Below are 14796 nucleotides of genomic sequence, written 5' to 3'. Positions count from 1 at the left end.
TTATCAGTCACGGATGAATGGTAGATTTTTGAATCATTTTGTTGTCCAACTGCAGCTTTATGGAGTCTCTTTTAGAAAGTGACTGTTAGATAATTTCTGCTGAGATGCTTTTGTTTGGTCATGAAATTATATTTTGGGGAGATCAGAAGCCTCTTTTTTGATTTTTTTATTTTATTTTTAAGGAAAGGAGTGTGTTCTACCAAGAACTGAAAGTTTAATGCCCAGAGACTTTTTAGACGTGGTCTGCAAATGCCTAACAAGCGCAGCAGGTAATATCGTGTGTAGCAGCGAAGCAACCAGAGGTTAAACGAGGGAGTGAGGCCGGGGGAGGGCACGTGCCCCATCTGAAACATTCAGAGTCAGTGTGGAACAATCAGGCTCAGTTCGAGTCAGGATTCCTCCCTTGGGACGTGGGATGTGGGATTCCTAGAATTTGGAACCGGACATTGTGGGGACGCACCATCTCAGTTTGCCAGGCGCTGGGGGTTTCTTGGAGTGGAGGGATTTCAGGGCTAAAACTGCAACATTGCTGGGCAAACCAGGTAACTGGTCCTGCACAGCATCGTGCATGGAAGCTTTGTCTTAAGGTGGACTAGTTAAATTAAAGCTTAAAAAAATGATGACTAAAGGATGTCACCTATAAAAACTGAAAGGGAGTGTGTTCCTCTCCCCTGTAAGGTTGCAATTTTCAGTGGGGAAAAATAGCAATACTTGCCATTGTATATTTTTTATAAGCAAAGCAGGACTTCAAACTATTTGAAGGATGACCTCTTTTGCAGAAATTAGAGGCACTGAATTTATTGCCAGCTAGTCATAGCTGCCCATCTGCTAATTCTCCTCACATAGAGGGAGCAGCTGTCATTTCAGAAATGCTACAGTGGATAACAAGATGGGGTGCGTTGTGTCTTCCAATGCTTAAAACAAACCCCTGGGAAGAGCAGCGGCAGTTCCTTTGGCTGCGTGCATGTCTGATATTACTGACATACAATGGCAAGTGGATTTGGAGTTTGGAAGCAAACGAATTCACTTTAATGAGAAAAGGACTCAAGGTAGGTATAGCACATATTATAATAATCTACAAGTCCACAGGCACACACTCTAAAAACCCTGGCCACACGTCAAGCCCTGAACGCAAGTACAAGCATCTGAGCTTCCCCAATCCTCACAGCCTCTGTGAACCTGAGGATTGCAAAGCAAGCACAATTTACCTCAAACTAACAGCTTCCTTAAGTCTCCTATTGGCCCATTTTCTCTCCAAATTCAACTTCTTAGGTACCCTTTGATTCCATCCTTCTGTTTGCACTGTTTAATGGCCCTAAATCCAGTCAACAGTTTATATTGGTTATTCCTTTGCCGTTTTTTAGATGATTTCTTTTCCCATTTTCTGGTTCCATCACTTCACTCTTAACTGTCCTCAAGTCAAGTGGCACTTAAAACTGAACACAGCCCCTCATCTGGGTTCCTAGTCAAGGCTTTTCTCCCTTTCAATCAACCAGCAGATAGCTCCATGGTTATTCTTCATAAGGAAAATAACCAGGGTGAAATACGGAACCAGTGAGTGTAGTCCAAGCAAAACTACGCTCTACTACTGAGCATTATGAATATGGGTGGAGACATGGCTACAGATACCGCTGGGTGCACCTGGGATACAGGTGTGGATGTGACATGGATGTGGACGCGGGCAGATGGAGGGCTGTGTAGGTATTTCTGCCTGGAGAGATTGAAAGTAACATTTCATTTGATCCTCGCAACGATCCTTGGAAGGCAGGTAAAGCAAACCTCTGTTTTTTCACCTATGAGAATATTAACTTTCAAAGCGTCTCCACAGCCCTGGCTGGGTAGCTCATTTGGTTGAAGCATCGTCCCATGCACCAAAAAGTTGTGGGTTTGATTCCCAGTCAGGGCTTTTACCTAGGTTGTGGGTTTGATCCCTGGTTGCGGTGTGTATGGGAGGCAACTGATCGATGTTTCTCATCACATCGATGTTTCTCTCTCTCTCCTTTCCTCTCTTTCCAAAATCTATAAACACATTCTCCAGTGAAGATTAAAAACAAAACAAACAAAGAAGAGTTCCCACATCCCATCCCTAATGACAGCTGAGTTGGGACTAGATCTTTTAACAAAACTCGGGCTTATTCTGATCGCAGCACAAGACTTCATTTTTTATTTTGGGAACTTGAGACCCGGGATGGTATTTCTGCCATGTGGACACTGCCCTGACCTTGTCCGGCAGGGAGCGCAGGGGGAGAAGAGGTCAGCAGGGGCGGCGTGGAGCGGCCAGCCCCAGGCCCATGTAATGCCGGCGTTCTCTTTGACGCCAGTGCATGCTTTGAAGGGACCTCAACTGATTTCATCACTTCCAATGTTACAAAGAAAAACGCGTGCCCAGTTTTGGTGCAAATCCAGACGAAGGCAAGGAGAAACAGAGCATTTCAAAGAGCCGGGAGATGTTTGGAGGTTGTGCCTGCAAGTACCTGGATTTGGGAGAAGAATTTGTTGAAACTCAGCAGTTACGCTCAGGAGCAGGCCTGGGACGCCTGTGTCTCGCTGCGCCTGTCTGCATTCAAGGTCTGCGTCGAATTTTACCTGCGTCCCTAGGCTCCAAGCAGAACAGATACACTGTTTCTAGATGTCACTGCTATTAAAAGGAGGAAGAGGGGGGTAAAGCAAGAAAAGAACAGGAAAAGAAGTCAGAGAGGAAGATGCTCAAAGCCCTGCTTTTTCCTCAAGTCAAAATATTTTAATGGTAAAATTGTGATTGATGATTAATCTAAATATTTTTCCATTTATAGAGCTGACAAGCAGCAGGAAACTAATATTTAAAGGTAATTTCAGAAACATGAGGATGAAAAAGGTGGTAAAAGGAAGAGGCTGAACTTTTTTTCCTTCCACCTCCAAGATTTATTGAAAAAGGTGTTTAAAAAAAATCAGAAAATGAATCTGAGTCTACATATAAATGCTAATGTATTTATTTATTCCAGATTATTTACTGGATACCAGCTCTGACACATTCAGTATATAAGGGTTGTGATGGGAACAAAGAAACTATTCCTTTCTCCAGGAAGCTCATGGTTGAACAGGGAAGAGAAGAGTTGTAAAAACAGCCCCGGCTGGTGTGGCTCAGTGGATTGCATGTCAGCCTGCAAGCCTAAAGGGTTGCTGGTTCGGTTCCCAGTCAGGGCACACGCCTGGGTTGCGGCATGTGAGAGGCAACCACATATTAATGTTTCTCTCCCTCTGTTTCTCCTTCCCTTCCCCCCTTTCTAAAAAAGATAGTTATCTGTCTAGACAGATCACAAATCTCTCTGGATGCTCTTGCCACACGTCGGATCAGAATGGGATTGGCCTGGGGGTCAGGGAAACCACAGAGCCTATCAGACTTCATCTTAACACTTTGATAACCCAATGGCAAGTTAAAAATGGTTTCCTGTTCTTTCGGGGGCTGCGAGCATAATCACAACTCTTCGGGAGTGTAAAGGACAGATTTGAAGCCTCTGGAACACCTGCCGTTGATGCCAACTGGGCAGAGGTCATAGGGAAGTTGGCTTCCTTGGTTTACTTGGGTTTCTTGTTGATCTTAATTTTTTCAAGTTCTTTTCTTCTAAGCGAGTGTTTATTTGCATGTCATTTGTTCCTGCAGCCACAGATGCTCGCTGCGAGGGGAGGATCTGAACAGACAGTGGCTCGCTCCCAGCGCTCAGCTCCAGCCCACCATTTACCACGCCAAAGGCCTGCTCTACTACTTGAACAGCATCGGCCGCCGTCCTGTGGTGAGTCACTTCCTTCTGCCTCCATGTCCTTGGCTGGTTCCTTCCACCTTTGTTAAAGCAAGAAAACCAAACATAAGCCAAAGACCTGTGTGTGCCCAGCTCTCAAGGAGGTTGCAGTCATATCCTACGGCTGCCATAAAATGGCACCACAAACCAGGGGTCTTAAAAGAACAGAAACGTTCTCTCACATTTCTGAAGTCTAGAAAGCTGAAAATAAGGTGTCAGCAGGCCATGATCTCCCTGCAGGCTCCAGGAAAGAATGCTTTACTGCCTCTTCCCCTGTACGTGTCTGTGTATAAATGTTCCTCTTTTCACAAGGACAGACGTCATTGGGTTAGTGCCCACTCTAATTTGGTAAGGTCCCATCTTGATTTGATTACATGCACAAAGGCCCTATTTCCAAATAAGGTCGCTTTCACAGGCACTGGGTGTGAGAGCTTCAGCAGCATTGTGAGGAGGAGGGACACAATTTAACCCACAGGAAAGGCAACCCATTGGATCAAGTCTGATCAGTGAGGCTTCCGGTCAAGGGGGTAGGGTAGGTAAATGCTGTCCTCACCTCCTCCCACGACCACATCAGAATTACAACTCAACCACAGAACAACCGTCGTGGAGAACCTCCTGAAGGCCAGCTGAACGGAAGTCTTATAACTAAGAATGTATAGCAGAAGCGACATCGAGACTGGCAGGAGGGGTGGAGACATGGAACAGGCTGGTCTCACACCCACGTGTGTTTGGTTAAAACATCAGGAGGGATGTCTTATTAAATTCTGAAGATGATTCTGGCAATGTCCCAGGCATATTTCATACATTAGTTTTTCTCCCAAGCTTATATAGCAACTGTGCAATGTATGAAGAACAAACTATTTGAAACCAGAGGCTTAGGTTCAAGATAAGAAAGGAGGGAATGGTAGCCAAATGATGGTAGGAAAACCATCATTTATTGACTACAAACTGTGAGCATATCTGCAAAATTGTAGAGGGCCCTACGCCCGAATTTTCAGTGCACATCTAACCAAAGGAACTTAAAGGGGCGTGGCAAAGCTCACCGGTGAGCCAACCCAGTCATCTTTACTATTAACCGTGTTTTCATCCTATGCAATGTGGCAAGTTCAGTGAGTATCTATGGAAACAATGGATCAATATCTAATATAGGATGTTATTTAAATCTCAAAATGATTAAGAGGTCAAGGGATTTTCCCTTGAGTTGGGATTCAGGGCTGACCTGTTTTTCTTTCCTACAACCCTGTCTTTCTTCAGCACTTACTCTCTGATGGGGGATGTGGGGGGTCCCCAAGACTCTCCTCAGGTCCAGAGATTTCCTGGAAGGACTCACAGAACTCACAATAGCGGTTGTGCTCATGATTACCATTTATTACAGTGAAAGGATACAAATTAAAGTTAGCAATGGTGAAAGGCATGCTTGTCTCCAGGCATTTGCTCCCAGCAACTTGGTGGACAGTACTTACCTCTCTGGCAGTGACATGTGATGACGTATAGAGAGGGCCAATCCCAGAAGCCCACTAAGAGCAGCTTTGGTGGCTGGATCTTTATCGGGGATGAGTTTGTACACATTCCATGTGGCTCATCTTAGTTTCTTGGTTCCAGCCCCTTCAGAGTCAAACAGATGCTTTGTGGTCCAAGACCCCCACCAGAAATCACAAGTCAATGTCAACCATCGTTCATGGTCCAAGGCCCCAGCCAGGTAAAGACACTGTCATCCAGCAGAACAGTTTAAGGATGTCAAGGTGCTCTCCCAGGGACCAGTCAGGAACCAGACCTGTCTTTGGAATTCGTAGAGTTTGAACACTTCCAACTTGTCTAGTCAACTGTTCATTGCAAAGAGAGCAAAGCACATCCTTTTGCCTGAAGAATCCTTGTTCTACACTTGGTCAAATTGTGTAGCCCCTCACCCTCCCGTCCAAGGAGGTACTGCAGTCTCTGTGGTCTCCCCTTCAGAAGCGAGTTCATGGCCCGCAGAGCAGAGCACCAACCTTGCAGCCAGGGCCCGGAGAGCTGTGTTCTCTGAGGAGCAAGCCTTAGCCTCTGGGAGGAGACAGAGGTTTGCGGGGAAAGAGGTTGTCACTAGACATGCGTATAAACACATACACGTTCAGCTCATCACAAACAGGATTCTTCTCAGCTCTGACAGCCCCTCATGGAAGAGCAGAACGTTTATTTTAAAGTGTGACGGGTGAAAGTCCTGTGTAAAAATATAAATAAACATTAATTAGCTGTAAACATGACAGCCACAGACTTGTTTCCTGCTGGGGCCATCTGAGAGGTGGGCGAGAAGCAGCGGAGTACTAAATGCCATTCACAGCGTTACAGATTCTCCACTGGGCTCGGCATCACCTCTTCGTTGCTGACGGGCTGTGTTTCATCAGCTGCCTGGTGACAGCAGGACCCTGCCTCTCGTCCCATGCTCAGGCCTGCTCTGTTCCGGGAAGATCTCCGCTCTGCCAGGGTTGACTTTTGGGCTACATGGTTGCAGATGAACTATGACCCTACCTAGCCTCTGACTCTTAGCAAAGTGTCTCCTGAAGCACTGGGAAGCCACTTCTGGTAGCTTGGTGGATCCACGTAGTTGGTACTCAGGCGTTGGTCTACAGGTGGGCAGAATAATATAAACCCCAGGACCAATGAGAATGTGAGAGAGGGTGCCAAAGACCAGGTGATAAGCAATATGACAATATTCATCTATTCTTTTATTCATCCATCCACCCCTCCATCCATCCATTTATCCTCCCGCCTACCCATCTATCCATCCATTCACCTATCCGCTCACCATCTGGATGGGCATCCATCTGTCCGTTCACTTACACCATGTGTGTGTAATCAGTGTGCTGGGTCTCAGGGGTGCAAATCCGATTTTTAATTTTAAAAAGCTTGTCCTTTTCTTCGAGGAGTCCACAGTTTACTTTGGTAAGAAAGCAGGGTTCTGCCTGCAAATAAACCAATGAGTGCAAATGGTAAAAACTGTAACAAAGACTTATATGAGTTGTTGAGTCATTTTCCTTAAAGGTTATGGAAAATCTAGAGACTAGAGGTGCCATTTGAGCTGGACTTGGAGGACCTATAAGAGTTTTGCTTGGCTTTTATTATAGTAAGGCTGAGAATTACACCTTGCTCAGAGGGCCCATAGGTCAGACAGGGAGCTCTTGATCTTCCGCCTTGTGAAACTGGAGTTGTGGCAAGTTTTCTACACTCAGGGTCACTGGATGGGATAAAGGAAAGGAAGCTTTTTGTTAGCTGGTGGGAGAGATTCATCTGACATCACAGTGACCTCATGGTCCCTTTCCCATTCTCTTGAACCCCAATTTTCTGTCTCTCCTGTTTGTTAGAGGCTCAGGAAAGCTGCTCCAGGTGTTGGATCCAAAAGCTCAGAAACATAGTCAATATTGATGTGTTTGTACACTGGAATACTAGTGAACAATAAAAAATAAAATGACACCCTCAACAGGAAAGTGCTGATGTACCCAACAGCGTGGATGAGTTTCAGAAACATACTGAGTGAAATGTGCTCGTTGCTAAAGAGGACAAACTCCACCTGTAAAGTTCAAGATCAGGAAATCTGTGAAGATAGAAATTCAAAACAGGGTTCGCCTCTGGAAGAGATTGAATAATTGGGGCCTGGAGGGAACTTTCCAGGTCAGTGGAAATGCTGTTCTACATTTTGATTAAAGAGTCAGTTACACCAAAACTCATTGATCTGTGCATGCAAGATCTGTGCATTTCACCAAAGGTGCACACCTACCTAAATACAGAAAATTAAGGATCAATAAATTAAAGCAAAGTCCCTGAGCTTTAAAATACAACTCGGAGACAAAGGGGGCTGCCCCTCATGAGGCAGACCTTGTAGAGACATGCAGTTCCAGCCAACGAAGACATCTTTTGCAGGACAGAATAGAAAGGCTGCCAAATAATATCTATTTGGATCCAGCCAGAGAAGAGGCATGCAAGGAGAGAAGCCCAGAGAAGCAGACAGCTCAGCAGTTAGCCAGTAGGAGGCATCGAATAAGTTGCACTTGGTGCAGCTCACCCCGCGGGCCAGGAGGCAGGCACCTGGAGCCCGGTTGCGCACAGCCTGGGAGACCGGAAGAAAGCTCTGAGGTTCTTGGGAAGCTAAGCCAACAGCTTCTTCGGAGCTGCCGTGTTGCCGCTGACCTTGGCCTCTGTGCCACTGGAAAGCATGTGGGCTTCAGAACTAGGGGAGGTGTGGATCCCCATCCTCTCATTCCTCAGCCTGTGAACACATGCCAGGAAGGGAATCGGCGCTCTGTGGAGAGCTCATCGAGTTCCATTTACCAGTCACTCGAGCTGGGCTGCCTTCCGCCAATGCATGGGACGGGCATGTTTTGGTTTTGTCTTTCTCTGGGGCCAAATGGAACAGAATTTTTAGCTACTGAAATGATTTTCCTGGTCTTATTCTGTCCCTCTGGCAAAAGGTTTTAGTTAATCAGCTTCTTTTAAAAGAGGTACAAATGGAGGGGGTAGAGGGATGACAAGTCCCCTCCTAAAACCTTATCTCCAAGGGCCTGAAGGTATTCGTGCGCAGTATTCATTTTATCTGCACCTTCTCTCTCTTTTTTTTAGTCTTCACCCAAGGACATGTTCATAGATTTTAGGGGGTGGGGGGAGAGAGAGAGAGAGGTCAATGTGAGAGAAATACATCGATCCGTTGCCTCCAGTGTACTCCCTGACTGGGTGTTGAACCTGCAACCTAGGCATGTGCCCTGACAGGGAATCGAACCCACAACCTTTTGGTGTATGGGACAGTGCTCCAACCACCTGAGCCACCCAGCCAGGGCTACATGGGCACTTTTAATGTAATTGAAATATTTGGGGAGGAAGGACATCATAATACATAACACCAGGATGGCAGAAAACCTGTGGTATTTCCTAACATAATCGAGGCTCCCACTATGGCTAGTCATGCACTCCACTGAGTTTAATGTGAAAATTTTCACTCCAAGTAGCCATTGGAAGGTGTCAAAATTTATTTGTAAGCAAAGGCTGCTTCTCTAAGGCCACATGGGAACTGTGGCCCACAATGGCCCAGTTTTAGTGAAAGTCTCTCATGTTAGGAAAAGGAGCAGAGCACAAACTCCCCTTTCAGGTGGTTATAAGAATCCATTCTGCACCTGCCCCGGGGGCTAACCTTAGTCGGTCTTGTGAACAGGGCTCTTAGAGAGTAATTGAATATACTGCTAATGCCATTCCCTTCATAGAGATGTGTGTTTACTCCACTCAGGAGTGCAGGCCGAATGCCGTCTGCAAAATATTGCACACAAGCTAGAATCTCCAGGGCTTTTGTGAGCCTTGGTCGGTTTAATTGGAAGCGTTACCATTTTGGGTTTCCAGCACATTCCCCAGAATGTGCCTCTTCCCGGCTCCAGCCTCGTCTTCATCTTCCCGTGGCAGCGGTATAAATAATGCAGAGGTCTCATTGCTGAGAAGCAGGAACAAGACCCAGATATTAGGAGTGGAAAACACAGCAGCTTCAGGCTGGAGAGCTGAGCCACAAACACAGGGATGAGTGAGCCGCGGGGAGCAGGAGCGGCCAGGGGAGGTGTGTTTGAGCTGGGGGCGGGGGGCGGGTAACCTCTTGAACAAGGACCCCAATTAATTGACAGAGGAATTGAAATGAGACCAAGGAATGGAGGGGGAAGAAGGGGAAGGCATGTGAGGAGCATAGTAATGTGGCCGTGAACAGCCTCTTTGCTGAGCATGAAGGGATGGAAACTCACGTTTGCATGAATTAAATTAACCTTGAATTTGGCTCAGACAAGAAGTCATTGGAAAGGGTACTAGGGAGGTGTGAAGAGCCTGATTTCAAAATTACAATCGAATCCACACCATGCACTTCACTGAGGAAGAAACAGACTCAGGGGAATGCATGTAGCCCAGGGTAAGCAAGATCAAGTCTAACCACTCCAGCTCAAGGAAAACAAAACTTAAACAAAACTTTCCAATCTGCATCTCTTCCTCTGTTCCTTGTCCTGGGGAAAAGCACCATCATACTGTCTCTTCACTTAATCTAGAAATCCTGGTATTATACTTAACCCTTTCTTCCTTGAGTCCCTGAATGTACTTAGTCTCCAACACTTTTACTGAAGTGCTTAAGGAGATTCCACTCCCTTACTTCCTCAGCAAATGTCCTTTCTTTCTATACTTACATCTGCTGCCTTAAGCAAGGTCCTTGTCATCTCTCATGCCTGGTCTCAGTCCCTTCAATCTGTTTTTAATGCTCATGTTCCGGTGATCTGGTCACATTGCTTCTCCTTGCTTGAACAGTTTAACGGCCTCTTCACCACCTTCAGGAAGATGTCCAGACATCCGAGTGCATTAATGATCTGCCACTGCCCACTTCTGCAGGCATCTAAGTAAGATTCACTTTCTTTTCACTTGATTGTCTTATGCTGAGTGGTCGCGGTTCCTCAGAGCCAGAGGCATCTCTTCCTCATTTTCCATGTGCCTGGATAGCCCACACTCAGCAGCAGTCATCTTGGGATGACCCCCCAGAGGACGCCGGGACCACCACATCAAAGGTCTTGAAGTTGCCGGGCACGTGGAGCATGTTGGGAATGATGCTCTTAGACTCATGCTACCTGCCCTCATTGATCTCCCAGAAAACACAGGACTTGCCTCTACCTCCACTCGTCCCTCAGTGCAAAACGATTTCTTCTTGACTTGGGGATCAATCCCAACAAAACAGCTCCTGGAAGAGGCAATATAGAAATGACAAATGTTTTAAAACATGGAGTCTGGATCAGTGCAAACTGGGGTTCAAATACTTATATACTATACAGCAGTGCAAACTTGGGCAAGCCTGAGCAAGTGATTTATTTTATCTGAAATTCAATTTTCTCAGCTACAAAATGGAGATAGGTGTAGTACCTACTTTGTTATGAGATCACCTACAGACAGATTTTGGCACAGTATCTGAAATATCATAAGCCTTCAGTAAAGTAACTATTATTGCCATTGTTATGAAGGGTGGTACTACGTTATACTCAAGTTTTAATTTTTCCTGCCACACAGCAGGGAGACAATAAATATTTGTTGAACCAATTCATGAATAAGCAACATAAAATCATTAGTTATAACCTGTGGCTCTTGAAGCACCATAATTGGGCTCACTTTCTACTTACCTCGTACAAAATTTTACAGAAAAGAATATGTGTGACATCTTCCAGTAGGAAAGAAAAAGCTTTCTCAACTGAAATAACCTGATAATTTGTCTTGTCATTTCTCCCTACAATTCAGAGGGACACACCTTTTTTATGATTAACAGGCATTTATTTTTAGGGATATCATTTGAGCAACAAGCAGAACAATGTCTCATCCCCTTTACTGGAATCTTCAGAGACCACAAGAACTGCCTGGCAAGGCCGTGGTCATTCCCACAGGTGATGGTTTGGCATTTGTCACTCACCTCAGCTTTCAGAGCCTGTAAGGAACAGGAAAAAAAATAAAACTCTTTTTTCCATCTGAGTTCAACATTCAGGAACACCTGTCACTATGTTGGTATAGCTTCTGGCTTTATTGAGAAATCTGTTGCTAAGACACAGCCTTAATTTGTTTGCACACTTTTCATATGAATGGTAGTTGTTAAATTCACCGAGAAAAACTCAGAGTTAAGAGAGGCAGGTTGGTGGAGGATTCGTGATGGTCGAGGAATAATCCTCAAACAATCATTTCATTGGTTCCTCTAGACTAGAGGCTTTCAGAACACAGTCCTGGGACCAGGGGCATCGGTACCCATGGGGACTGTTAGAAGTTCAAATGCCTGGGCCTAACCCAGACTGATTTGATTTGTAGAATTCGGGGGAGTAGCTCACAATCTGTACTTTAACAAGTCCTCCAACTTATCCTGACAAGCTTATTCTGACCGTTGATCGCATGTGAGACCCCCTGATCTAGACTCCAGATCCGAACAGTGGTTCTCAACCCTGGCTGTATGTTAGAATCACCTGGAAAACAGTTTAAAAATCCCATAGTCCTGGTATCACTGCAGACCAATTAAATCAAGGTCTCCGGAGGTGGCTCCCGGCATTGATAGTTTTAAAATCTCCTCGGGACATTACACTGCAGAGATGAGCTGCAGACTCAGTGGCCTGGGGATGTATTTATTGGATATAACAGAGTCCCACTCAAGTAACCCCAGTAGTAAGATACAGAGTTTTGAAGGAAGTAAGTCCAAAAGGTCTTACAGAAACTGGAAACTCCAGAGTCCCAGACAGTTCTTTCTGTCTCTCTTGTTTCTCTTTCTGTGGCCATGTTTCCTGTTTTCTGCTTTCCCCTGCGCATTTGCTTGATTACCCCACCCTTTACAAAACAACTTACTCTGCTTATCGCTGTGTCCACGCTTCCATTATTTGTCTGCTCTATAGTTTGACTTGTCATTGGACCAACTCCTTCCTCCCAATTCTACATGACATTTGAGCTTCAATGCCTACAACTCAGTGGTACTGGGAAGCTGGGGAGGTTCATTTTCTCATGAGATTTTGACTTAAAACTATGAATTAAGAATACCACATAAAATAAAATTATTTGCCTTTTGTACTGAAAATTATACTTAAAAAAAATACTTTCCTACTCATAGGGAATTTACAATGTAATTGAAAAATTCCCCCAAATATAATAGTTCTTTAGTATTGACAATTAAGAGAAAGAGGGGAAGGAGGTAAACATAGAGAACAATTTCAAGTCCTCTAGTCCTTAAAACTCTCATCTCACAGATGTCTGTCCTAAAACCTTCCTGCTCCCTTCTGATCAAGTCAGGGATTCTGTTTACAACAACTTTGATTCCAGAAATCGGCCCTGATGTCCATGAAGTCTTCCTGCCTCTGTTAGTCGCCCAACAGACCAACGCAGGTTTTCGTTCCAATTTGCTGTCAAAGACTTTGCCTTCCCCCTCTCAATGACCTTCTCCTATGCTGCCTGAGCAGACACTCCACTCATTTGTCCTTTCATTTTCCTTGTACACGTGTTTTTTTTTAGTGACTCCACGCATGCACCCTAGTTGTCCCAGGCCCCGTTCCTGCTGCCAACAGCTTCCTGGGTAATCAAGGAGCTCCAGGAGTTGATCATACACCAGAATGTAGGCCTCACCACATCTAAGTCTAAGTGCTTGGCTAACAACATCATTGAGAGCAGTCCATCTTGCTTCCACTGAGATAGTTCCAGAAATGAAAGTGTTTTAAAGTGTGGCACAGCATTGCAAGGCGGCAATAACCATGGAAAGTTATTTCTTGCCAGTAATAGATATTCAACAACTATTGAATTTAATATGGAGCTGGAATCGATGTCCCTATTGTCCCCTCCTTTTTTTTTTTTTTTTTTTTGGTCCTCCTCTGCTCTTTGACACGATAACAAATAGGTTTACGTGTCCCAAATGGCAAGAATTTGGAAATTTGGAGGGGATGCACTCAAGATCCCTTTGAGCCTCTCTTTTTTCCAAGATAAACATCTCCAGGGTCATTAGGTAGCATTAGCTGTTTTTGGTTTGCAGATATTCTTATTTCTCTTGGCTTTCTGGTTCCTCTGTGCTGAGGTATTGTAGTTTATTCTTAAATGCCACACTCATAAATGGAAAACACTATGTTAGATATAAATTGTCCAGCATGAGGTACATTGAACTGATTGTTCTCTTAATATATAGCCGTTTTACTTCTGCAGAGGCAATTTATGATTGGATTAATTAGATTTTTTTTTTTGGACATCATGGCCACTGATTCAGTCTGAACAAACTGCTGTTGAAAACCCTCAGACCTTTCATTTCAAATCTACTTCTTAGCCTCACATCTGTCCTTCATTGTGCCATTCCTTGAACCTAACTGTAGGATGTTACAATTATTTCCACTTAAGCGTTTCTATTCCTGCTCATTCTTTTCTTTTTGCCCCTTATATTTTCCACTCTTACTGGTTTACTCTGTTATCACTGGTCCTCAATTCTGTATAATCCGTAAATTTGACAGACACCTTTGCCCTTAGCTTAATACACAAAGGCTGCATTTGTAGAAACTAAGGAACAAATGTGAAGAAATATCTCATTAAAATATTAGGACTTCTCTCTCTTCAAAACACACAAATGTTTTGTAGCATATTTTCGTTTCAAATACACAGATCACAACCTTACAGCTTGACAAACTCTTGCGAAATGAACACACCAAGTAATCACCAACCAAATTAAGAAAAAGAACACAACGGGCTGCCCAGGTCACCGATGGCAGCCCCCAGTCAGGGCACACAACTGGGTGGCAGGTTAGGTCCCAGGTTGGGGTATGTATGAGAGGCCACCCATCAATGTTTCTCTCTCACATCAATGTTTCTCATTCTCTCTCTTCCCAAAAATTTAAAAAAAAAATTTTTTTTTAAAGCATTTGTTTCTATTTCCTCTTCTAGTTTTAACTCTGTTTCTTCTTCTGCCGTAAGTGTATTTCTCCCCATGGTGTTCAATCCCAAACCCCTTCCAATCTAACCTTTTCTCTGATCACTTGACCAACACAATTCGTAAGCAAAGCCACCAATGATGCCCCTATAGCTGGTTCTGCTTGGTAAACAGCATTTACCTGAGAAAGGTGGAATTTTAAATTCCTAAGACATCAATGGATGTGACATGGATTTGCTGTTTCCTTTGTTTGGCCTTTGCAGGTCTTCTGTGACTTCCATGGCCACTCCCAAAAGAAGAATGTGTTTGTCTACGGCTGCAGCATCAAGGAGACCCTGTGGCAGGCAGAGGCCGCTGTGGGCGCATCTGCTGTCTCGGAGGATGTCAGCTACAGGGTGAGTCTGAAGTACCTATCTTACTAGAGAGAAGGAAAAAAAGCCAAAGTGATACCTATAAAATAGGAAATGTACAGAAAACAGAGAATCCATGAAGCCAAGTTTGGCTTCTGGAAATGTAACAAAAACAATAACCCTCTAGTTAGATTAAGAAGAGAAAAAAGATACAAGTTGCCAAAATTAGGAAAGAAAGGTGGCATCGCTACCAACCTTCCAAAATATATAAGGATACTGT

At 44.5% G+C, this 14796-nt stretch overlaps 1 protein-coding gene across 1 annotated transcript in view; it reads left to right on the top strand.

Annotated features, from left to right (window-relative positions):
- Positions 1-14796, top strand: part of AGBL1 (AGBL carboxypeptidase 1) — a gene marked incomplete at its 3' end in the record, with an annotated part of 285253 nt that overhangs the window by 206397 nt on the left and 64060 nt on the right. Inside the window, exons 19-20 of the mRNA XM_054585108.1 lie at positions 3641-3770; positions 14430-14561. Coding sequence (XP_054441083.1) covers positions 3641-3770; positions 14430-14561 — 262 coding nt within the window. The remainder of the gene's footprint in view (positions 1-3640; positions 3771-14429; positions 14562-14796) is intronic.

The sequence above is a fragment of the Pteronotus mesoamericanus genome, unplaced genomic scaffold (genome assembly GCF_021234165.1).
Source record: "Pteronotus mesoamericanus isolate MK-2021 breed Mesoamerican mustached bat unplaced genomic scaffold, CSHL_Meso_final contig_1203, whole genome shotgun sequence".
Classification (NCBI taxonomy): Eukaryota; Metazoa; Chordata; class Mammalia; order Chiroptera; family Mormoopidae; genus Pteronotus; species Pteronotus mesoamericanus.
This window is presented reverse-complemented; position numbering and strand designations above follow the sequence as displayed.